Source organism: Monopterus albus, unplaced genomic scaffold (genome assembly GCF_001952655.1).
Source record: "Monopterus albus unplaced genomic scaffold, M_albus_1.0 scaffold24.1, whole genome shotgun sequence".
In the NCBI taxonomy this organism is placed as follows: domain Eukaryota; kingdom Metazoa; phylum Chordata; class Actinopteri; order Synbranchiformes; family Synbranchidae; genus Monopterus; species Monopterus albus.
In genome coordinates, this window is record NW_018127904.1 from 707,676 (window position 1) to 734,222 (window position 26,547).

At 41.3% G+C, this 26,547-nt stretch overlaps 1 protein-coding gene across 1 annotated transcript in view; it reads right to left on the reverse strand.

The window, feature by feature from the left end:
* The window catches only part of tanc1b (tetratricopeptide repeat, ankyrin repeat and coiled-coil containing 1b), an 89,464-nt gene that overhangs the window by 40,421 nt on the left and 22,496 nt on the right, over positions 1–26,547 (reverse strand). The window contains exons 3-6 of the mRNA XM_020594689.1: positions 22,324–22,530; positions 14,079–14,183; positions 3,715–3,848; positions 982–1,171 (exon numbers count right to left, since the gene is read on the reverse strand). Of these exons, the coding sequence (XP_020450345.1) occupies positions 982–1,171; positions 3,715–3,848; positions 14,079–14,183; positions 22,324–22,530 (636 nt within the window). The remainder of the gene's footprint in view (positions 1–981; positions 1,172–3,714; positions 3,849–14,078; positions 14,184–22,323; positions 22,531–26,547) is intronic.

Consider the following 26,547-nt stretch of genomic DNA (forward strand, 5'->3'; position numbering starts at 1 on the left):
ATTCCCGCTCAGCCCCCCGATACACATCCAACAATGGCGGTGTCATCAGAGAACTTTTGTAGGTGACAGTGGTGGGAAGTCCGACGTGTAGAGGGTGAACAGAAAGGGGGAAAGCACCGTCCCCTGGGGCGCCCCCGTGCTGCAGACCACCATGTCCGACACACAGTCTGACAAACTGCCTGACAAACTGAGGTCTGTTTGTGAGGTAGTTAATGGTCCATGTGGACAGGTGTTGGTCCACACCTGCCCCCTCCAACTTCCCCCTCAGCAGTGACAGCTGGATTGTGTTGAAAGCACTGGAGAAGTCAAAGCACATGACTCTCACCATGCTTCTGGGGGACTCCAGGTGAGATAGGGCTCGATGCAGCATGTAGATAATGGCGTCATCAACCCCGATGCCAGGACGGTATGCAAACTGCAGCGGGTCGAGCGCTGAGCTCACCTGGGCACGGAGGTGGCCGAGGACAATCATCTCCATGGTCTTCATCAGGTGGGAGGTCAGGGCAACGGGTCTGTAGTGGTTCGGCTCCTTAGGATGAGTTATTTTGGGAACCGGGACAACACACGATGTCTTCCATAGGGCTGGGACTGAGTGTGATGTGGTTTTTAAATACATACTTACTGACCACCAAAGGAGGAGGAGATCCTTAAATAAAAGCTTCTTTCCTAACATGTGCTAGACTTAAGAGAGCTCATGGAAAACCTCAGACAGAGTTCTCTATGCACTTCTTTGTTCTATTTGTATCTATGAATTGTATGCATAGGTATTCTATAGCATGCTTTGCGTTATGTGGGCTCAGATGTGATTGTGAATGGTTAATTTTGCATCACCTTGTATAATTTAAGATATCTGCTTCAAATACAAATGCAGTACAACAGTGGCATATTTTCAACAGCTAGCCTTCAATGCTACCGGTCTTATGTTTTCTTGTACCAGATAAATTGATGTTTGGGTACAGTGTGTTTTTTTTTTTTTCTCACCTATGATCCCACTGTCTTTGCTCTCAAGTGTGGAGCTGGGGCTGGTGATGGTCCCACAGGGGCTGGAGCGGCTGAGAGGCGGGCGGCTGGTTGTGCTGTTGAGTGTTGAACATGGGCTGTCGGTGCTGGGAGACGCCGTGCTGCTGGTCAGTGTAGAGCAGGGGCTGATGCCCTGGCTAGTCACGGAGCACTGAAGAGAAGGGAAAAAGGAAAAAGGGTTAAGGTACGCCAGTACCCTGCTCCACTAATCAAATATGTCAGCGAAGTATGAATTCAACTCAGAATGTCAACTGGCAACACATTCACATTTTTTCTGCATGAGCAGCAATAAATGCAAGAAAAAGAATTTTCCAACCTTATTTGGAAGGAGAACTGAGAATATTCTAAAGAATGATTTGATCCAAGTAGCTATTTCACCTGAATTATGTGAAAGCAACACACAAAAAAAATCCCTCACAAATAAACAGGCCTTTCACATGTGAGCATGACACACGAGCTGAAAGGCATAAGCACTGTAAATGGAGCAAGGATTGAAAATTACACACTCATATGCCTGGAGGAACCAAAATAAGCCTGAAGAGGCATTCAACAAGGGGAGAGTTCTCAACTTTGCTGAAATACAATGGATACCTTTCTAATGTCCTCAAGCCTGTCTGACAACCATACAACAGCTGAATCTTTGTTTGAGCTAACTGACAACCAGAAAAGCCCAAGCTAAAGCTGGTTTGTCCAGTTTCCTGATGTTCCTTCAACTGTATTCTGATTCCACACAATACACTGCAGCTCAAGAAGGTCATCCTTGTCCCTGTGTAAAAAGAACCAAAGGCTTCAAGCATTTACACACCACAGAGACTGAGCCTGACGATCAGTTTCAACCAATTATTTTTCCACCAAGGGGCATTTTTTTAAATAAAAATCAGACAGCATGAACTTTACAGACAAATAAACACCAAACAAAACTATTCGTAATTAGTTTACACAATTCATTCTCTTTGGGAACTTGATCAAATTAGAGCAATGCTTGTAAAATGTATCCAAAACTACCCATTTCCACATAAAATACTTAATGTAAAATCTACTACTACAAGTCCAGATCAAATTAATTCCACCCTCATCCTCAATAAACAAACTTGGCTGCAAATATTGTGTTGCCAGAGGGACTTTAACACACAGTTGGCTTCTCAAGCCGCCTTCCTACAAGGCTGTGCATTACATCATACGAACTCCACCAATTAAAAACATGACAATCCACTTCTAACATGACACCTGACCTCAATCATCCCTAACCTGTTGTTAAGCCTCTCTCACATACTGCATGATGTTACTGCACTAAAACTGGAACAGTACTTGCTTTAAATACATATTAAAGTTTGTCAAACAGGATAAATCTTTCTCCTACCTAAACCTTTATTAGAGTATTACAGAATATCAATAAACCTTTTTTATTGGGCAAAATTCATTGATCTTATCTACAAATATTACAACATGTTTTATATATATATACACGTGTGTGTAGTATATAAAAGTTGGACAGCGTGACTCAATATCACATGCTTGATTTCAAAATAGCATAGGGAAGCCTACAAGAAATCATGAGGTAGACAGACTATAAGCACTATGGGTCATAATGATTGAGATAAGTCATCAGAATCAACATCACTTAAATTTTATTGAAAAACAGCCTCCTGTGAGGAAAATCACATCCTGTTCAGCCTGACTGAACTCACAAAACATTCGTAATATGGCATGCTGAAAAGATAAAAACAGTAAAATTGAAGGGATGGTTCGTGGCTGGCAGTGTCGTTACCAACATGTGCAGAATGCGAGGATTAACAACATAGCATTTTCTGTTTCTGTTTTTATGCCAGTAGTTTATGCTTAGAAACTTCCAGCCTGAGGCTGCAGCCCACAGCTTATGGCACCTAACAAATCAGACTAAGAGCCAAACTGTTTACTGACATTTAATAATTTGCTATAAGGTAGAACAACATGCTGAGTTAAAGACATGTTGTAAACCAGTAGCATGAAGGAAGAAGAATTTGCTGGTGGGTGAGAATAACGTGCTCGTTTTCATCCGAGCCCCAAAAGCACACACCTACCTACAAGCACACAAATGCAAGTAAAAACAATTACAGTGCCATTCTGCCTCCTCAACTATTGACATCATTCATAAAATACTTTATAACCATCTGTCACTCTCCACTGGTTCAGTGTCAAAACGAGTCCAAGACAAGACGAACGAGGGAAGCATAGCGTGCTGGGTTCTGCTCTTCACACAGCTTAATTAGTTGTGCCCAACAAACTGAGGCTCAAACCTAATATAACTCTGTATCTGGACACTGTTCTTACACACTCAAGAGCCCCTGGAATAGCGCTCAAGTTACTGGGAGACTAACACACCACAGTGGAATGCATGCACTGAAATAAAACCACATGCAGCCAATTTGAAATAGGCAGTTACTTTCTTTAGAACATCTTTAACATCTCAAACAAAACAAGTTGACAGTTACCGTTGTTTGTTGTGCCAAAAGAATAATTCCCAAAGGTGCCTCCTAAATTCCCATACAAAAGGATAATGCACAGGGGAAAAATTTAATCAAGCTGCAACAAAAATATCCATTCTTCTGTTACACTGTAACACCTCCCTCCTCCTCTGATCCTGCCCCGCTCTCTTCTCTCTCTCTATCTGGGTGCTGCAGCTGCTGTTGGAAGGGGAGGGAGAAAATGAAATACCTTCTTTTCATTCTTGTCGTCCATAGGTATGCGTGCTGCACCCGGGATCCCTTCTCCCAGTAAAAAGCCCAGCCTTGTCATCAGTTCCTGGGTGGCAGGAGAGGAGGAGCTTGGCTGTTTCTCTGCTTGCAGCTCTAAAGGAGAGAGAGACAGAGAGAGAGAGAAATGATCAACGTTAGCAGGCGGATTCCATCTCTCCACTAGATGGTCCACACAGGGCCACTCTGCCTACTCTGCCCTGCTATGAAATGCTATGCTGCACTCTCCAGCTGCTGCTGATGTGGTGCAGACCCAGAGAGGGGGAGGAAGGAAGAGCAAAGGAGAGAGAGGGGGAGTGTGGTGGGGCTATGGCTTGTTTCTGTGTGTGTGTGTGTGTGTGTGTGTGTGTGTGTGTGTGTGTGAGGGTTTTGTAAAAAAGTCTGAATACGGTACATGTGAATGTCCAGCATTGTTAAGAAAGCCGAGACAGAGAAAGTGTGTGTGTGTGTGTGGGTGTGTGTGTGTTGCCTTGAGTGCCAATTCCAGGGCTTTCTGGTTGTTTACAGCTCTCACTCACAGAACCTCTGAGTACCAGTGAGTGGACATCAGCTTCCTACAACACAGCTTAGAACTGTCTACAAGGTCAGCAAGGCGGCAAACACTTGTGCCATCTTCTGACACCGACTAAAACCCTCCTAAAAACACTGAAGATAAATACTTGATGAAATTACCTGTACTAAAATTATGAGTAGTTCCTCATCCATACATGCAACTGAAATTGGGATGTGGCTAAATAATCAAAATAGAGTCAAAACATTCCCAGAGAGAGCAGTGTAACAGATGGAGGGAGGAGACAGAGAGAGAGAGAATGTCCAAGGTACCAAAGCTTATTACACAGCTCTCTGTCATCGCCTTCCTTTCCTTCATTTTCTCATTTACCCTCTGTCTTCCACCGTTGTTAATAATGTTGAACATAAATCTGATTAAATACAAACCAATCCAATGGCACAATGCTTTGCCATGCTCCACCGAAGTCTCAATCCAGCTACCATGCACACACATACATCTCTAATGTGCGTATAATGCACGTCCTTAGCATGCAAATGCCCACATACTGAACTGTAAAGATAATGTGTTCTCCTTTATTGTGAATGTAAACGTTTTAGAATTGCTATTATGGATGATGAAACTGGAAAAGAGTGGGAACTGTTATAGTACACAGCATTTAAGGAAGACTCCTTTCAGAGAAATTATTAAAAACACCACATTCCATGAGTCACCATCTACTTCTCCATAACAAAATAGTTGTTCTTGTCCTTTAACGTTTCTCTGATCTGTCCTGTCTGCATCTTATTTTATGTGAAAGCACTGAAATCATACATCATCTTCACAGATGTCATCATGTGAAAATGTTGCCATCAAACTTATTTCCAAATGAAACCTTCTAATATGGGGAAGTGTCAGTAATGGAGCAACATATAACAACTATATTATGAATCATCCTCACTCTGTGAAATATGGTTTTATCGACTTGTTTTCTTTATGGCTTGACTCATCACTATTGGATTGAGAGGGCTGCCCTGATGCTCTCCAAACCATCTACAGTGTGCTTCTGTTTGTGTACTCTCTCTTTGTTGTATCTGTTCTGGAACGACATATTTGGCTGCTGCTGTGTCTTAAATGTAACTTATGGAGGTGTTCGTCAAATCTCAGGGAGCCTCAGTTTCATTCTGTCATATTAAGGGTGTGTAAAGTTACTACTCTGAGCCTTTTCCATATATTTTCTATGTCTACATCAGTGTCAATCCATTGATTTCTCTATTCATGCGTAATTATAGTCAGCTGTCAGTAACATCTAAATGATCTGTGTGCTATCATGCTTCTTGTGAAGTGTCATAACATCTGATCATTAGACCTTCAATAATCAGTCCATTTATGACTTTGTATGAATTAGAAAAGACATCTATTCCTTCACCGTCTTGCGAGGGTTATATTCTCTTGCCATTAGGGAATTCTCTGTAGCATTGCTCTTGCTGCCACTGGTCAGAGGAAATTTAATTCCAACAATAATAAAAGAATGTCATAGATTAAAGGTCTGGTAAGACTAATATATGACATTCAAAACAGCCATCAGTGGTAGTAGTTACTACGTCCCATCTTGAATTTCACACTCCCTGTTCGGTACAGTAATTTCACTGACACACCATAAAGTTGCACATTTGTTACATAATATACACAACAATTCTTATATTTCTGCTTAGTGCAACAAAAAGAGCAGCTTTCATAACAGGGGCTCTTAAATTTATTGTTGGGACATAAGTGAATGTTATCCAGACATGCTGTACAAAGTGGCGAGAACCAGTTCACCACTAATTTAAGAACACCTGTAATTCTTGAATTTCCTTGCACACCGCTAGCCATTATTAAAATGCAGGCAGCTGGTGCTATACAAGTATTTAAGTAACTTAGTGAAGTGTGTCGGCCATTTATCAAAGGCTTCTGCACAAAACAGAATTAGCCACATGTTGTGCCTTCATCCTTCAGCCAAGAACACAAATTTGTCAGACAAGATACTCGCATTGTAATTAATGCCAGATAAGCAAATATCTCCAAGTTGAGGCTGTGCAAAAATTAGTGGTTACCCCCTTTGATGACTGCTCACTGGGCCACCTAGCAATTATGTTTTTATGTTGGCACTACCTTTCAGCCAGTTGCACCACCTCTTACAAAAGCACTTCCCTTTAATTTTGAAGTTTAATATGTTATAGGCCGACAAGGAAACATAACAATAACCAAATAGGCCCAGGCAGTTTAATGCCAATAAACTGCAGGGTTTTTTTCTACATAAAAAATATATTAAATGCTAACCTAATACAGAATAGCTGCTGTACTTGAACCACCTTTTTTTCCATTGCAAATACTAAGTAATAAAAACCTTCAACCTTCAAAATCAGTTACTTACTCATGTAAATGCCTGAGAGGAGCCTTTTAAGACCACTGATGCAAAGACAGGGATTTATAGATACATTCAGGGTCACTGGATTATAGCACAAAACCTGTTAAGCATTCAGAGAGTAATGTAATCATGCGAAATGAAAATGTCATCCATGTCATTTCTCACCCAACACAAAATGCAGAAATTTTAATCACAGTGAACAGGAAACTGCATTTGTACCTGCTTTAGGTATAATGTAATACAATGTAGGAAAGAACCCAATTTGTTGATTAAGTGCTTCTTCACAAGTGTAGGTGGAATTGTACCTTTTCCTGCTCGCTTTGTGTGCTCAGCCCGATAATGATGGTTTGGGTGTAAATATGATTAAATCCATCAACCAGCTCTTTATTACCGGGCCCTGACAGGACCACTTCGTCACTGCTTCTTCAAAACCACTTAAACCCACCTGCCTCTTAGGACCAGTTAATATCCCTGGACCTGAGCAGGGGCTGTGTACGCTCTAGGCATCTGATATACAGTATACACACCATGATCAACAGAAATGCTGACATATGTGACACACAAGGCACTTGGAATCCAAACCTAAGGCGCATGGGCCACATCAATAACATCTTCAGCTGGCGCGCTCCGTGCAGATCGATACACTGCACCAACAACACAAATCAGAAGCAATGCCAACTGCTACACCCAAAATCGTCACTTTGCCAGTGTCAAGGCAATGCTTATGATTGTACTACTGGTTTATTAATGACACTTCTTTGGCTTTAGCTTGTCAACCACTTCTGGTTGGACTGTGTACACTATGTGACACACTAATTCTGTTAATACTACGGCTAATCAATGGTTAATCTATGGATGCTATCACTGCAATTCCACAATTGCGGAACAGCCTTCTGCTCGAGATTTGGTCTGTTTCGGACCTGACGGCCTTTCGCTTGCTTTTGAAAGCATATTTATTTAGACAGATGTTTAACACTGGCTCTGGCTAGGACATCTGTCTGTCTGCCTGTTTTTATACTATATGTTGATTTTACTGAATTGAGTTATCTTGTGGTTATTTTCTCTTTTTTCTTATTGGGAAGTACCCTGTAACTCTGAAAAGTGCTATATAAATAAACTTTTACTTACTGTTTTACCAGTGACAGCAATGACCACCACATACTGTATATTAAAGCCTTAAATTAGGTCTGCATCATGTAAATGATGGCATATGCTCCAGGGCACTTCAGCTATGGCACTGAAGGAGTCACACTTGCTGCTCCTTTTGTTTTCCTGTTTCTCCAGACTGGTTATGGATCAAATCAACTACCTTTAAGTCATATGCTTGACTGTCTATCCTTCAGGCCCCTACTGAGGCTGATCTCTTTAAATCTCAAGCCTTACTGAGCAGCCACTGCCTTCACTGCGATATTGCTGATATCAGTGTGATCGCTGCTGTAACACTTGCTGCTGTTATCTGTCTAGTCTAATCACTGTCACCAACGCCAACACACAGTATTAGCCTGTGGAAATAGACCGTTTCCCAGCTACATCCTGCAAGGATTTTCTACAAATCATGGTCAGTGTTTGGGATTTCAATGGTACAAAATAAACTGCATGTACAGTGAAATGAACTTGATGTTACCATGGTGAGCATTTACTGTTCAATATTAATCTGACATCAAGTCGTATACGTTAAGTGTGACAGTACTGTATGCCTCTTCTAATAAATAGAGTAAAATGTCCACTCAATCATATTATAAAATGTACTTTTCAAACCAGCGACATGATAAATTTGAGAAAACAGAGTTTACATCATGGTGTAAATCATAAATAAGACAACCATCCTCCCCTAGTGTAGCAGCATGAAAAAGAAAACTAAGACCAAAGACCGAGGTCAGTGTGGGGTTTATCAGTTTCTCAACAAAGTGCAAAAGAAGGCTGCTACACTTTATTGTTTTAAAATCCTTTCAGCAGTAAAGCACTCTTGATGGCAAGCGGTCTACCTGTCTTGAAAGATAACCTGATGCTGGACTGAATACAAGCCAGATCTGCTGGCCTCTGTCACTGTTCAGAGATTAGGTCTGCTCATGCTCCGTGGCTCTTTCACCTGAGGCACAGCAGTCTAGTCACACACGTATATCAACAAAAACATATATTATACAGGAGTACTTTATCTGTGGGTGTGCATAAGCATTTTCTTTTCTCTCTCCCTCTCTCTGAGCGATATCTCTATCACCATATTGTAAGTTAATAACTAACAAGTCACTGCAGCACAGAAATGCTGTTGGTAAGTTGAGCCTTTTCAGTAATGTTTGTATTTACCAAAATTTGTATTTATATGATAAAGCAAGCCAGCTGGCAAACTCTGCACACAACCTTAAATGAAAACTGGCTGTCTTATTACAGTGCTATCACAGGCCAATAACATGCGACATGCAACAGTGAAGCACTATTACAAGAACTTGTGGAGATCTCTGCAACATTCTAATAATCCCAAGTTGCAGCAGCTGTTTCCAAACAAACCTATAGTGACTAGATGACAGATTAGTTACATTAGCTACTATAAACTGATTCCAGTGTGTCACTAATAATGAGAGGAAATGTATCTTATGCGGGGTCCACGTGTACTATATGGAAATAAACCTGAAAAGCAGTTAAATAAATGAGGCCATGCAAGCCCAGTAAATGGACAGCTGAGCTACAGCTAAGCTTTCTACCAAGGATCTAGACTGCCTCCATGAATTAGCAAAGTAGGCTTGGAAAATTCTATTATGTCTGTCCTCCTGTAATTTTGCCTGGATGAAATAGTCAGTCAGGATCATTGCTCTCATGGCTCTCATTAACTACTCTGATCTTGATTAACCTAGTTTATTAATCGGCCCCATCTGAACCGACTTTGCGTGACTTTGACTTCATTTGTTAAAGCTCTGGCTCTAGACTTGTATGCCACTTGGCATAACTTTGAGAATCAATGCAAGACTTCTGAAAAGATATTATGATGCTACAATGGCAGAACAGCAGCAATTTTGTCAGTACACATAAGGTAAATGACTGCATTTACTGTATTTGGATGGAAGGCGGTTACGATGAGAAAAGGCAACCTGGTGAAAATTGCTCCCTGTGCTATACAGCGTATTTGATTAGTCCTCTATATCCTACACTACCCCGGTGACATGGAAGCACCAAGGAAGGCTGGAAACACTTTGTTATTCTGGTAAGTGTACAGCAAATGGAGGCAAAAAAAAGAGCAACATCATTATCAGCTGCCTGAGGAAGTTTATGAGCAGGTGTGAAATAGCGGCCGTGTGGTGCAGTGATAGAAGAATGAAGACAGAAGGAGGAGGAGCAGGAGAAGGATGGCGCAGGAGGGGGAATGCCGTGAACATACTGGCTCTACAGAGTTGTTCTGGCTTTCTCCCTGCTGAGAAAACAATCCAGCCAGTACTCATTAGCAGCAGAAGTTTCATTACCACAAAGGTGGAGCCTGTTTAATGAACCCTCGATGAGGAACATGCATCCTGCTTCCCCATTTAAGTTCAGAGGTACTAGGTGATGCGGCCCCCTGAAGCACACTGATTGCTTATTACAGATTCCAATGTTAGAACCTCAAATGTCCTTCACTGCAAGCACAGATGGAGTGTCCAATGAGACATTACAGCATAGTGAGGTGAGGCCATGATGCACAACGGCAGAATACACTGAGGTGATAATAATCATAGTTTGACTGACATCTCAGATTGACACCTCACTGGCTGTTATTGTTGTTCTAATGGCAGATACAAATGGCATTTCATTAGCCATTCCACCGACAGAGCAAAATTTTAATCATGCAGTGAGTCAGCCCTGTGGGACACACAATGGCTATGCTGTACAGATGCTCAAGTTGAGCAGCACAGATTAATGAAACTTCATCATCCAGCTGTTGATTAAAATGAAAACCTAACAATAAACCCAATCTGCGACAGAAAGGAATAAAACTACCGCTTTGTTTGAGCCAAAAAAGAAATCACAGCTTATTCAACTCTGTTCCCACAAAGTTATGGCTTTCCTTCAGGGAAGATGACGAACGAAGGATTCCATTGGAAGTTCTATAAATTGATAACAACAGGCCTTGATTATACAAGTGTGCTTCAGTCTACTGTATAAATGGTACAAAATACAGCCAGCTTATAAAGCTTCTTTAGGCCTAACTAACCCACTGCCTGTTGGGTTCACTGTTTAGTGCAGGAAAAAATTATTAACATTCCTCTGTCTCTAATTCTTAATACAGTATCATGCAAAGACCATATGAATTATTATTATTATTATTATGTTAGTTTGTTTTGCCATGCAGTCTGTCAGGACCCCACCCGTGGCTGTGAGATCTTGCTGCTGATCATTTCTTGTTGGTATGATGTTTTTGATCAGGAATGATAAACAAAAAAAAAGAAAGATCAGATCGCACTGAATACTGAACTATACAAGCTGGACCATAGTTCAAGCATTAACAATCAGTATATGAACAGACAGGTTTTAAGTGCTTTGGAGTTGGAACATGGGGAATGCAGCAGAGAGACATAATTGGGAGGGGACCAGAGGTTCGGTCTTGATTGACAGAGACAGAGCCTTGAGACCACAGCTGAAACAATTTTGACAGGATGAATGCTGACCGCCTGTTGCAAACGTGCTCACGCCTGCAAACCAACACCTAAATAAACAAACATCAATGTGCTTGTGGCCAGCTAAGACTAAATAAAAAATACACACTGCATTCACACATGCACAAGAAACTCTATCCTTTCTCAAAGACAGAGCTTTGTAAGATGACTCTGCTGTAGGTCACATGCAAGATTCTTTTCTTAGCCGACAGCCCACCCCAGAAAAGATCAAATGAATGCATTCAGAGTCCTCATGCAAGCTTTAATCATATCTGGGGATAGCCAAATGAAAAATTCAGCACAAATACTCATACTGCATTAAAAATTGCATTCACCATTTTAGATTAATCAGTCTGAGCAGTATAAAGGCTCATTTGCACTCAAGATTTTTCTCTGACTACAGATGTGAAGCACACATCGCTCAGCACACCCGCAGCAAAATGCCCCTTTACACTCCTATGAACTAACTTGATTTGTGCCCTAAATGTCAAACAGTTCTCATGCTGAAAAACTTCCAATGGATTTTCCGACTCGGGTTCTTGTGGCGCTGTATCAACATTCCATGCTGACGCTGACCTTGTTTTAAAAAGCTGCAATGTCAAACAGCCATCTTGTCCTGTCTCAGCAGTTAGCAAAAAGGCCAACTGTCTTTACTTTCTTTGAAGAAGACAACACAGGCTGAAAAATACTCTTTTTATAGACAAAAGATTACTGTAATGTGAGGCAGATCGATACTAATTAATCCAGTTGATGCAACCACGTGATCTATGACAAACTCAGGCACTAGATCTAACCACACATTATAAATAAAATTCCAATTCTAAATGTGTACATTTGTCTACGCAAGACAGAAAAAGAGAATCATAGCAGATGTAGTGCTCAACGGCCTGTCAGCTGTGCATGAAGCCTGATCCTACTATAGCTGGGCAATCACAATTAGCCATCATTAGTCGGGAATTTATACAGTGCCTAATTGTACTTAATTCACTGAGTAGGTTGGCTCATTCTCATAATTTCCCAGCAGTAAACTTCATTTATCTTCTAACTACAGCTGTGGGACAGAGTTAGGAAGTTTATACTCGCTTATCTGCACCCATTAATTGAATACTGTAACAAAGGCCACATGTAAGCAGCTGTCTGACCCTAAAACAGGTTATTTTTCCAATTCTGTGAAAGCTGCAAATACATGAGAACAAGTAAAAGTCACTCCCAGAAACTAGAACGGACTGAAATGTCTTAAATGCCTGGAGCTGCACAAGGAAGGACACCGTTGTTTTTATTCCAACAATTATGAGCAATAAAATGTCCTAAATTGGACTAGGTTCTACTGTCCTAGAGATCGCAATGTGATTTCTTATTTGCCACAAAGTGAACAGCTCTGTAACTGTTCTCTCATCACCTGGAGTAGAACAGAAGAATAATATAATGCTTTTTTTTTTTTACCTTAGCTCACGTTTTGAGACTGAAGTAGCAAGGAGATTCTCTTGGTAAGTAGATCTGTCACGTACTTGTGCAATAATTCAAGCTGCTTTATTGCTTGAAGATCAGTTTAGGCAAATTTTGAGAACAGTCAGCACTGAGGACATCTGATTCAGGTTTAAACAGCCCCAACAAAAGCCATTCTATAAACACAAGTGGTATTTTTTACATTACATATAAACACATTAGGTATTATTTTTCCTTTCCTGTGTTGTAGAGCAAAGGGAGAAGGGAACACTTAGGCAAGACTGTTTCTAAGACAGCACAGGCATGTGAATGTGTGTTTACATACATGTACTTCAAGGGGAGTCTCAGGTCTGTGGGTGTGAGCAACACATGGGGAATAGTAGAGAGGCGGTCAAGTATGGTGAGGGGGAGGTGGGGAGTGTTTGTGCAACCTGCGGTAGATTTGGCTTTATATTCAGTCACTGTGGCCATTGCTCGCCCAACTGCAATTATTCAAATTTCAGCTCAAGAAATCCAAACAGGGTCTCTCAAGCATTTGTACCTGACAGCATAGCTCATAAAATTAGCTTACTAAGAGCAGCAGTACCCCAGCTGTCGTGTGATAACATTTATCTGGTGTCTATCGGGCGGCAGTCCGCTCTAAGCTGAAACAATGCTCTGTGCCAGCTGAATGTCAGACACACCCTTGTGCCTTGGTATGTAGAAGTCAGCAGTGACTGGGCTGCCCCAGGTTACTACTGTCTGCATACATGGGAGCCACTTTCTGTGTTGTCTTTTGCTAAAAATAATGCATCCTACAACTCCACTCAAGTCTGTGGGAACAATTTGAGCCCAGCCTGCTCTGTGTGTTTGTGTGCGTTACCCCTGCACACACACAAACACACAACTCTAGGCACACAAGACAACATGCAACTAATGCACTAAGGCACTCCTCACAGAAACATGGGAGCAAAAGAACACACACACGTACAATTACTGAAAAATTAAAGGTCTTGTGCTCATTAGATTCTCACATAACAAATGAACTGCTTCAGTCCAGCTCCTCTGTAATCTAAACACATACATTTCAAGTCACATGATACTACTATGTGTTTATATAAGGGGAACATTGCCCAAAAACCTTATATTTCAATGCAGCATTCATGCAGAAACTGATGCTACCTTTATTTTCCAGAAATCTTCCCATATTAAAATATTTACTGACTCACAAAACACATGTAGCTACGAAGGTAGATCATAGTATGAAGGCAAAGTTGTAGATTTGCAGCTAACGACACACACCTCTTGAACTCTTATGCCGGTTTCTTTAGGAAAAAAAAAACAAAAGCAGACAAATACAAGAGGGAACCAAAAGAGAAACTCACCATTGTGCAAGGGCTCCTTGTTATCGGCTACTTTCCTCAGCGCTGACACGATGGCATCAGAGGGAACACGAGGACTCTCCACATATTTGGGTTTCCTGATTGGACCTGCCAGCATGAACCAAAGATGTAGGGAGAATGAGGGAGAGAGAGAGAGAGAGAGAAAGAAAGAGAGAGAGAGTGTGTGTCAAACAGGCAGGGAGGAAAGAAATGCAAAATATGAGAGAAGGAGAGAAACAGAGAGAGAGAGGGAGTTGTCACTGGATGAACGTATTCCAGATGGGGCTAGAGATGAGAGACAGCGGTGTCTTAGTTGGACAGGCTTGGCTGCACTCTGTAGCTCACATAAAACTCACATGCGCACACAGACAGTTTCTCAGACAGCTTGCTGCACTGATAGCGGCTCTGGTTTGTCCGACTCCCAGCAAAACAGCATTAGTCAGCTCTGGGAATGTAAACTACAGCAGGAAACTATAACAATTAGCCTCTTAGTGAACTGGAAAAATTAGTGCATGATGCACTGTAGATGATTTGTATGTTGATCTGCAAATAGACCCTTTAAAGCATCAACTCTTATTACTGGGTAAAGGTTTCTCAGTGCAAGTTCAGATTTATCTTGAATAGTGGTACGGTCCTCAGAGGACTGTCTTTGTGACGAGTCAAGGTTAGCTAGCTGCTCTGTTCCTTCTGCTCACTTCATGACATCTCACTACTTCACACAAAAAGCTTGTTCACTGTGCCAAACTTTACAATAAATCACTGACATACTTACCTCATTAGGGGTTGTGTCTTTGAGTGGTGGCAAATGCCTACTAATCTTTCCTAAAAGTGGCAATATAATTGTTTATACTTGCAGGAGATCCAGTAAAGACACTAGACTAAATACTAAGCCATGAAACAAACATTTCTTGATAAACTAGCTGTGTATATTTGAAGTCCTCTATATCTAGCTCCTATTTTACAGTGCAAAAACTAGACCAAATACAAGAGCAAAAAAACCAAAATAATCTAAAAATCTAAAGGTATAATTGTATAATTGAATCCATAAATCTAACAGGTCTCCTCCTGTACCACTCCTTGATGCTACTCTAGCCCTGACCTTGTGTAACCCAGTCCAAACCACCTCCTCCTCCTCCAGACTCCTGTTATCAGATGACTGGATGTGTAACCCCAGCCATAACATAAAGATTAGATGGGGGAGCAGAGACACCCATTTCCTACCATGGCATCCAATACCAGTCACTCCACCTAAAAAAATAAAATTTGTCTGAAACAGATTGAACTATTCCCTAAAACTACAGCTGTTGGTCTTAGCCACAGATACTAATACTGGAGCTGTGGGTCAGTGAGGTGGGAGTTACAGGAGCAACCATGTGAGAGGAAATGATCTGAGGTGTCATTGCAACAAACCAAGCATAAGAGTCAATGTCAGCTTGAGGCACAGTGCCATCTATGGATATGCAACTTGAAATGCATAGTAAGGAAAGTAGAAAGTAGGAGACTGTGGTAGTGTGAAGTAGCTTTTGGGTTGCTGTACCAAAAAATACCCTGACTCAATACGCACACTGTTAAACTCAAATGACAAAATTTGACAGGTGTTTTACATGAGAATATAAGCTGATAAATGTACTTGATCAATGCCTTTCACAGCTTCAAATTCCACAACCACAATTCAGTTTATATTTGCCCAACAGTTCTCGGTTGGAGGACTGTTGTATGCTGCATCTCTGTCTCAAACAACTCAAATGTTTCCATCATTTTTTTAACCCACTTGCTCTGACAAGATCAAATCTCCTCAAGAAAAGGGGTTAAACTAGTGTTTATTATGTGAAACTGTACCTCATGGAGTAGCTAACAGATCCTAGCAAAAAGAAATAATATCAAAGAGGAAAAGGGATTGATAAAGGAATAAATGGGACTGAAAACCATCATTTGGCACTGTCTGCTCATTCACTCCATATTAATCAGGGTGAAAACAACAGCTGCTCGATTTCAATGTGCAACAAATACATATCTATAGAAATACACCTGTTAAATAAATGAAAAGAAAAGCAAGTACACAGAAGGTAGGGGAGGGGATGGGTTAAGAAAGAAAAACCAAGAAAAAGGAGCATCTCTAGGGTAAAGCAGCCAGGCCAGCTGTGACTGCAGAACGTTTTTTTTTTTTTTTTTTACTCACTGGTATTTACTGAGAGATTCAGGAATCCATGACCAGCGAGCTATCAATCAGCAGGCACATTCATGCACACATACACATACCACACGGTAAAATGCCTATGACCTACAACTTGTAATAAGCATTAAATGCCAGTGGGAGGGAGAAATGCCCATGGGCAGGAAGTGATCGAGGATTTTTCCCAGCATTCTTCAAGAAGGACTGACTTCTTCACATTTCAACTTTTCAATGAGACAGTGTGTCCTCTTTGTGCAGCAAAGGGGAATGAAAGCAGTCTCACAACAGAGGTTTTTATGTTTCAAAATGTCACTCTTCTACTCAAAAGTGAAAAAGGATATATTACAACAAAGATGAATTATAAATGAGACTGCTATTCCGAGTACTACATAACAAACAAGTGGTATTTACTGAAACGTTTACGGACGGTGTGATATATATTCGGTCTTATCAATAACTGTACCAAGATTTTAGTTGAGAAAGATTACAGCCATGGTTCACTGTGAATGTCATATCTGCATGCTAATTTATCATTCATTCTTTTAGCCTGGCATTTTGCCATTATCCGCTCTGATTAATGCATTTTCTGCACTGTACCTGGATAACAGGATGGCAGCTTTTTTAACTCTACATGTTTAATAGTCATGACTAATCTCACACATGCTATTTCACAAGCTGGTATGAATTACCCATGTTTCCACTGTGCACATGGTCAGATTTTCAACAACAGATCATTAACAACTCAAGTAGTGTAAAGTAAGCCCCAAGTTTGCCTTTCCTTTAACCTTCCCTTGAATCTAGTTGGATACACCGCTATGTTATATGAGCATCCAGAGTCTACTGACTGACTGACTGACTGACTAAACAATGACAGCTTATGCAGTGCTAGTCTCGGGCAGGAGGTAAACTGGGATTGCCATTGCTGATGAAAAAAAAAGGGACAGCATGTGATAAGGAGCCAAATCTGGAGTGTAGTGAAGTGGTGAACTGGATAGTACTTTTCACTCAGTGCCCATCAGAGGAACCTTTCAAAGGGTCCCTGCAGCATCGTAGGGTCTTTTACAGCTCAGCTCTGAGAAATGAATCAATATTCCCTCAGGGCTGACGGGTTACTGTCAATACCCCAGAGCTGACTTCAGCAGAGCTCACCTCAGAAAGGCTACAGCTGTCTTTGGAGACGTTTTCTATCCTCGTGACACAACTTCAAAATAAACTGCATTTATCTGGCCATGCTTTTAGAGTACTGTAATCCTCTACATAAGGTTTCCTCTGACATTATTTGTCAGAAAGGTTGTTTAGCTGAAACAGTTTGCAAGAAATGAGATAGTTAAAGGACTTCTATGGCATAAATTTCTGTTAGCCGAAGTGGTTTTAGTTAAAGCAGACACTACTCTTCATCTTGCACATCCTGAGTGACTGCTCTGTAACCATGAGGCTTAGTTAAACATTTCATGAAAAGGCTACGATACTCAGTGACCAACAACAAAAACACACTACAAAGATTACACAGTAGCTTAAACAGCTCACCGCCACTCATGTGTAACGGTCAGTGTGTTCAGGGTGAACAGAGGGGTTGCTGCCACAAAACAAAGATAAAGAGGAGATAAGCAAACAGTGAGGATGGTGAAAGTCGTCACCTGAATGGCTTAAACACACACACACACACACACACACACCTAGATCTGGCAAGTCAAAAGCTAGAAGAAGAATATTTTTTTACACTGGCCTAGGTGTCCAAATAGTGTTTTACCCAATTAATTTCATTAAACAAAAACCTACATAACACTGCTGCCCTTGTAGCTTCATTGCAGTGATTAAAATGATGAGGACAGTAATAAATTAACAAATTACTGTTTACAATATAATCCTTTGCTGGCTGTCACGAAGGAAAAGCATGGGGCTCAATATTTTGTCATGTCACAACAGAAAGGTCACACATCACCTGTACAAACATCACCTCATTATCAACCATCCTCCAGCCTTATTTGGGGGGTGTTCACATATTCTTACGACTCATTTAGCAGTGCAAGATTGAGGACAAACAGACGTTTTGAATCCTACAATAGCACAGTAACCTATTGCAACCAGTGGAGGTCACTGTGGAGGTACCCAGGAGACTGTCAGAGGTGGAGCAGAAAGGGGAAGACAAGTTCTAAGTTCTGTTTAAAAGGAGCTGAAAATCACATTTGCTGTGTCATCGGCTTGACTCTATCCCCTTAAAACTGATCGGCCTCAAGTTTTTCATTACTTGATCTTTGACCCACACTGGTTTAGAACAAGATGGGTCCATTCAAGTGACATTCTTGCAGTAAATGTCCCTCCGCGGGCATTTGGAGGACCTGTAAACGATTACCGCTGCAAAATCTAGGTGCTGTACAACACATGTCAGGATGCTGTTTGATGGTTAAGCTCTGGGCGTAGCTGATCAAAGCGGTAGCAGTCAATGCCACCAGGACTGTGAGGGCTCAAGCTTCTGTCACACTCCTAATTAACTACTTTGTTGTTCCCTGTGAAGTTTTTCATGAAAAGAGCAACCACTAAATTGGGGCCTTCCAAACTGCAATAGATGGTCCAATGTGTCAGGAAATGAAGCCAAGCCACAAAATTCTTTCTGAATCTGTGAAACCACTTCCCTTCAAAAACATCAGTGATGGATGGGAAGAAGAAATGGATGTGTGAAAGAATGCACTGATCGATGTGCTGAATGTGTAAATAAATTTGGGCAGCTTGATTTGAGTAAACAACTAAAAACTAGTTGAGCAGGAAAAGATTCATAGGTACAAACTTTGAGGAAATGTTCTTAATAAGAGCTGTGTGGAATAGTTAGGCACATGTTGAACATGAGCCTGAGGCTGGGGAAAGTACCAGAGCTGTGGAAAACATCCTGCATGATACTGGTACCAAAGACACAGCACCCAAAGGAGAACAGCTACAGGCCGGTGGCACTGACGTCGCTCCTGGTGAAGACACTAGAGAAACTGGTCCTGGTCTCCCAATCTGATGAGCTCATCTATGGACCTGTTTCAGTTTGCTTACCAGCCTGGCATCGGAGTGGGTGAACTGGATTCTAGACTACGTTACCAATCGACCACAGTATGCGAAGGCACGAGACTGTGTCTGACATTGTAGTTTGCAGTACAGGAGACCCACCGGGAAGCATCCTGGCACCATCCCTCTTCACCCTGTACACTACAGACTTCATGTCCCCTGCAAAAGTTCTCTTATGACTCTGCAATCGTAGGCCTCATCACAGATGAGGATGACAGGGAGTACAGAGAACTGATCCAAGACTTTGTTGACTAGTGTGTTCAGAACTGCCTTCAGATCAATACAGGGAAAACAAAAGGCCAGAGCAGGTTCTACCTGCTGAAGAGGTTAAGGTGATTTGGAGTGCAGGGGACACTCATGAGGACCTCCTTTGATACATTGGTGGCATCAGCCATCTTCTATGGAGTGGTCTGCTGGGGCAGCAGCATCTCAACCATAGATGAAAAAAGGACTAGACAAACTGGTCACGAAGGCCAGCTCTGTCTTGTAGGTGGTGACTGACAGGAGGATGTTAGTCAAGCTAACATCCCTGCTAGAGAAGGACTCCCACTCCCATGCATAAGACTCTGATAGCACCGGGCAGCTCTGTCAGTGACAGACTGCTTTATCACAAGTGCATGACAGAGTATTATCACAGGCCCTTGCTTCCTGCTGCTGTCAGACTGTACAACCAGCATTGCTCCCAGAAAATCTCATTTTCAAGAGACACCTTGCGAAAACATCAATAACACGGTTACAAAACAATACTGAGCACATTCACATTAACTTGGTATTATGGGTGCTAAGTAAGGTCTAGATCTTACTATTATCACTATTATTACAGAGGGGAAACCCAACAAATCCCTCTAAATAACTAATATTTATATCTTATTTATACTGTGTTATCTATTGCCTAATGTTTTCACACATGCCATAGATGTACCACTAATATCAGATGCGCTATTTTAAATTTAAATTGCCAAACATTTCAAGTCATTGCATTGTTTATCATTTATTCTTTCTGACAGGATATGAGCCAGCTTGCATGTTCATAATACTGGCATGCTTAAGTTAGCGAGACACCTATTTCAACTTTACCCCATGATTGTGTTGAAATGGTACCAAGAACTCCAGCTTTCCTACTAAAACACCAACATGAAAGAAAATGAAGTACTCACTGACAATTTTGTTTATGACAGAACATCTGCATAAAAGTAATAAGTCAGAGTCACTTCAATCCTATCCATTTTCAGTAGAGGAAAACATGTCATTTCAACAAAATGAGCTGGAAATTGAGTACAGCACATTGTCATCTCTACGACTGAGCTAGAGTGAGAAAAAAAAAGTAGCATGACCCATTTTCTTTTTGTCGCAGAGCTGAGACATTTCCTACAGTATGTGTTTATTAACTGGAGGTGTGAACTCTCCCTCTATGAGTTTTCACACTTACCTGTGAGGACAGTGGAGGAGAGCCTACAGACCATCCACCAACCCCCATCCCTGGTTGTCCTCCACAGCATCCTATCTTGTCAGTCCATTTTATTTCCCCTTATACCATGCCTCAGAGTAACCCACGAGGGAATATGCTTTTAATGTGTTCCCCTTTACCTGTCTCCAGGGCCCTTTTCACCTTAACAAACCCAGACTCTTCTCTCTCTTTATCACTCCCTCTCGCTCTGTCCTCCCTTCCTGACTGTAAATGGACATTTCATCAGCTTTGATGGATTTAAAACAGCAAATCCTGTATCTCTTAAGGTAACTGAAGAGAATTGTTTTAACAGGGGCCGAGCTAACTGGCTATTATAAACTGTATTTTTTATTTTAGGCCTGTCAGCCAAATATTAGGTTTTGAATTACATAATAATAATTGTGAAAAGCATCCATAAAAATCGAGTTTGAGGAAGAAAATACTGAAGCAAACAGTATCTCCATGCTAATCTGTAGCTTATATTAGAACACAACCCTCCATACAAGCTCACATAAAACCAATAAAACGAAGTGAATCAACTTAAACCTAAATCCTAACAAAATCCTCCTCTTTATCTCTACTGAACAGCTACATAAAAAGTTGTCCACAAAGACGTGAGCTTGAACAAATTTTCATAAGGATTAAGCCATACCAGCCCCTGCCCATCAACTCATCTTTGCACTAAGCAGACCAAAGCTGTAACCACTCTAAACAAAAGGCTAGATAGCAGACAGATGAGTGCCACATGTGAATGGAACCACATTGACCACTTAAGGACTTCTCTCCTCTTTGCCAAGTCTCCATGATACAAAGACTCAGGTTGAAAGAAGTTCAGTTACAAAGGTATCCCCTGCTTTGAAGCACTTCACAGCTGCTGACAAGTATGTTCTCAACACAGTGTATAGACGGAGCATGGGAGGACAGACAATTGGATCCAGTGTAAACACACACCTATTACCAGCCAGCAAAGTGTAAACACACAGTGCAGTTGTAAAGACCTCTACTTCAACACAAGGTGATCAAATACAAGGATGAAGTGACAGAAACAAAGCTCAAAGTCAGGATTCCGATTGCTCCAGCCACCTTCGTTACTCTATCCCTCTGTCTTTCATACGACTTATTACTTTCTCTGATTAGTCTGACGCATTTCAGAAAGGGCTACGCGCTTTAAGGCTGGGATGAACTGTGATACCTGGAGCGCTTTCAAATGTTCAACAATTGTACAACAACATGTGAAGGTAGACAGGAGTGATCATGTTCTCATTGAGCCTAGAGAGACTAATAAAGCACCCGTAATGAAACTGACATCCTACCAGAACAGCTTCAGTGCTCGTTGGCACTAGAAGGATGAACACCGTTCTTCCAAAAGACATTCCTCCAACATCTCCCATATGTGTTCAACTGCACTGAGATCTGGTGACTGTGAAAGCCACAGTATATTCACATCAGTTTCATACTCATCAAACCATTCAGTGAGCTCCTGTGCCCTACGAATGGGGACACTGTCATCCTGGAAGAGACCACTCATTTAATCAGGATGTTCCCTTAATTTGTCACCAGTATGTATGTATAAACAATACCTGGTGATCTTTTGCTGGGACGTAAGGGCATCATGTGGGTTTGTCGTGGCAGCAGAGGTGATGAGGGGAGAGACATGGACACTCCCTTGGCCAGGCTTAGTCTGAAAACGTCATCCTGTACGTAAGAATGACCACTGCCATGGCCCTGGAGTTGGGGGTTTCCCTCAGGTGGGAATTTTCCTTGGGCGCTGTGACAGTGAACATCACCTGTTAATGAGAACCATAAGATACAGATTTTACATAGAGGTTTGAGATTTACCTCGTGTAATAATATCTTTAAATGCTGCTACCCATTTAACTATGCACAGACCTTCAGCGGTGCCCAACATAATTATATCAACGACAGCCATTTAACACACTAAACACGTCTTATTTCTGTATTAATTTTCAAGGTACATCAATTGGAAGTACAATGAGGTGCTTGTGAAAGGTTTCGTATACTTAGGTTTGCACAAGCAGCGATTGCAAATATAAACAGCATCACTCCCCCTCTGCTACTGTGAAAAGCTGCAGAACTACATGTTTTGGTGTTAACCGTCCATGGGGTTATTGGCAATACATTACATTACAGTACTCTGATTCACTGGTAATATTCAATGAACCTATGAACTACTGCAGTTATGCTGTTTTTATAGACATTTGTTTAATTGCCAGTATATCAGAAAAACATTGTCCTTTGTTTTTGACCAGTACAACAACAATTGTATAAACCCATAGACCCATAGTTTTAAGAGTTTTGATGGACTAGAGGAAATGGGTGACAACATTCATAGGGCTTTGAATTAGTTTCAGTGGTGGAAAAAGACACTGTCAGAATGTGCCTGAGGAAACCAATTTGTTATTTCACTAGGGGGTCATCGGGTCCCAAGGGCCCGGATTGGATAGTTTTTCCAGGTACAGAGAAAGTCCATGATCACAAGGAGAACTATCAAAGCAACCTCTGTTCTACTCTCCCCACAGAGAGAACATGGCTTAAATAAACTACCCCAAGGACAGATTCAAACGATACATATTTTGTGATGTAGTAAATTACTTACTATAACAAATGTTCGTGGTCTTAGGGATTTTATATAACACATAAAGTATAGCCTGCAAAAGCCTTATGCTTAGACCAAACTGACCTTGAAGGTGACCCAGCTGAAACAATGCACTAAATCATTTTCTTTTACTACCATCCTGAGTCTGAACACCAGGACTCTACAAACTCAGAAGAAACCTTGGCAACATTTCGATGCTGCAAAAAGCAGCCTGGTTCTGAGAGTAAGACATTTGTGGGTATCTATAAAACAGACATGTTATCATCTGAAAATGTTTATACCCAATAATGTCAGCTTTCTGGGAGCAAATCACATGTGTTATTTCTATCTTAATGACACATTTTCCACTGTATCAAATGGGTTTACACAGATTTTACACATCAATATACCTTAAAGGTATTCTGTTAACTATTATTCAACCTTGACACAGAGACAGGTGTCACAGGCTTGCAGGAACATCCGTTTATACACCGTAGATAATAGTAGCTCTCATCTTACAGTAGAGTGGTCCCGAGCTGGATTATGACCCTGGGAGGCCCAGGGGCACTTCACTTTTGGAGGTGGCCCCTCCCTACCTGCCCAATGATTAAGACTTGCCAGGCATAAAATTCTGATTTGGATTTTTGACTTTCAGAAAACCTCAGACAGCCAGGGGCCATCATATGTGGACAACTGTCTCAGTGACTGGAAGGCTATAAGGAAACCAGTTCAGATGATTCAAATTAAAAGGCAAAATTCACATGACGTATTCGACTTAGTACAGCAACACACAGTACCCAATGCACTGTCTGCAGTGAAGTGGTTTTTCAATAAACGGTCAAACGGTTCATCTGTGTGCTGGGTCACTGTCAAGTTTGCAACAATCATTTTGTCAGTCTATTCCAACAACCCCTGTAGCTCTTTTCTCCCCAAAGGAAGGATTCTTGGTATCATTCTTCAATCATCACTGTGGACTTTGTGATTGCCTGCAGGGGTTGATGAGACAATTAATGCTGTAGATGCCAAATATGATCTTAGTTAATAGTCTGTATTGCCAAAAGTATGTTAACAGGAGGTAAAATGGAAGAGAATGAATAGTTATTGATTCTCAGAGGAAAGGCATCCTTTCAGAAATAATTCTGACCACAAACATACTGCAGGTTGGTATGCTAATTTCCTTTAAGGGTGCAAACGGGTCAGACTGAACACATAATCATGTCTCAGTTTCTGCAACAATTTGAGAATGTTACAGATAATTGATGGGTGTTTATGAAATCAGCCAAACACCACTGATTGCCATACCAGAATACGACATCAGAAATAAGTCACATATTAGGTTGGTAGAGAGATAAACAAAGATAACTGGTAGAGGTGGGAAAAGAAAGCAGAAGAAACCTGGGATCCTGCAAAGGACAGGGCCGCATACTATGTATTTAAACCCAGGGTCACGGGCCAGTGAGCATTTCTCATGCCACTGGGGCACATGAGAAGCACATCCAGTTAGTGGAGTAAATATGGCTGTGTCACTGACCACTGAGTTAAGATAACATGTGATTCACAAAGCCCACTGGCAGGCTGTTCATTGTTAAACATTTCACGGAAAAAGTTCTGTTGTCAAATCTGGCAATCACAAGCAGGCGATTTCAAGAAGTCTGTTTTCTTAATCTGTACCATTCATTTTCTCTCTCTCTCTCTCTGCAGAGCTACAACAAAACATTGACCACTCCTCATCAGCTATTAATTTAACATAAAGCTTAGCTTTCAAGTTACTGAATTTAAAAAAAGAAAAAAAAAGAGAAATTTTAGCTGCACAGCTCACGTTGCTGTGGAGTCAGTAGCCTACAAATGGTCAGTGATAGTCACTGCTTGTTGTTTCTCCCCAACAAAGTAACTGCCAGCTCAGCTGAGCTTCTCTAATTATGTTTTTCCATCAGCACAGATCAGCCTGATTTAACAGTGCCGAGCCAGGCAGGCACAAGATGGACTCCATTACCATCTGTTCCTTCCGTGCTGACTCGGGCTCAGTTGGCCCTGCCTCTACCCGGGGCCAAGTAGGTCTGAGGTGTGCCTTCAACAGAGCCAGCTCATCTAGACACATGATCGGCTGAAACACTGCACCAAGGGAAAGTCCTTACACATTCAGGATTCACCTTTTATCTATAATTTCACTCCAGCAAAATTTGAAAATAGAGCTTCTCACTTGACCTTCTGACAAGGGGTGAAAATAATGACCAGGCACCTAAGGCTCCATGTTGCAAGCTAGTAACGCCACGAGTCACGTGTCACTTCTCAGTGGCTGGCGCACCCCACGTGCTCAGGATGTGGAAAATAAATGCATTTTATTGTGCAGTGGAAACACAGCCACACTGACTTGGGAACAGCGTGGCCGCGCACGCCTCGGATCAGCAGTGATGACCCTTGCTGATGGAAAAAGGCTACAGTCACTTCTCAAAGTATTTAGACCCATTCACTTTTTCCACAGTTTATTCTGTTGTAGATTTTATTTTAAATGCATAAAGGTGCCTCAAAACTGGAATGAATGTAATAAACGGTTGCTTCCATATGTTGTCAGTAACACAAATTTTAAAATGTGAACTGCAAAAAATTTGTAGCTGCAAAAGAAAATCCTACTTTGCTATTCAGAAAGCAGTATTTAAAAGTGACAGAACAAATATGAACAAAGTCCAGTGAGCAGCTTGAGATACCAAGAGCAAAAGCCATATCCATGCCACAGCCTGGTTCATAATAACTGCACAAGACCAGGCTTGCAGGGCTATGGCTTGAAGGAGAAAACATCACCCGTGAGAAAAACCCCTCTCACTTCTCTTCCTGTTAAACCACCAGCAGTTCTGCAACCCAAGCCTTATGATAAGTTAGAATTGTACAAGACAATCACATTTCATGTTCCTGCCAAACTGTTGTATATGAAAGTGGGGTTAAGCATGCTGGCCAGCAATATACCCCTCTTATGATGTCACAATTCTCTACACTGATATCAAATTCACATTTAAGAATAGATATTCCCTTTCATGGCTTCACCTATCAAGATATAATAATTTAGTTTTTCTCACAGAAATGGCTCCCCACAGTCTCTACACATGACTTAGTACAAGACTTACAAATGACTTTACCTGACTGCTAGTTTGCTCAGTGGCGTCCAAGCCCTAGATGGAAAAAGCAGGTTTTGCTTTACTGAGAACCAATCCTG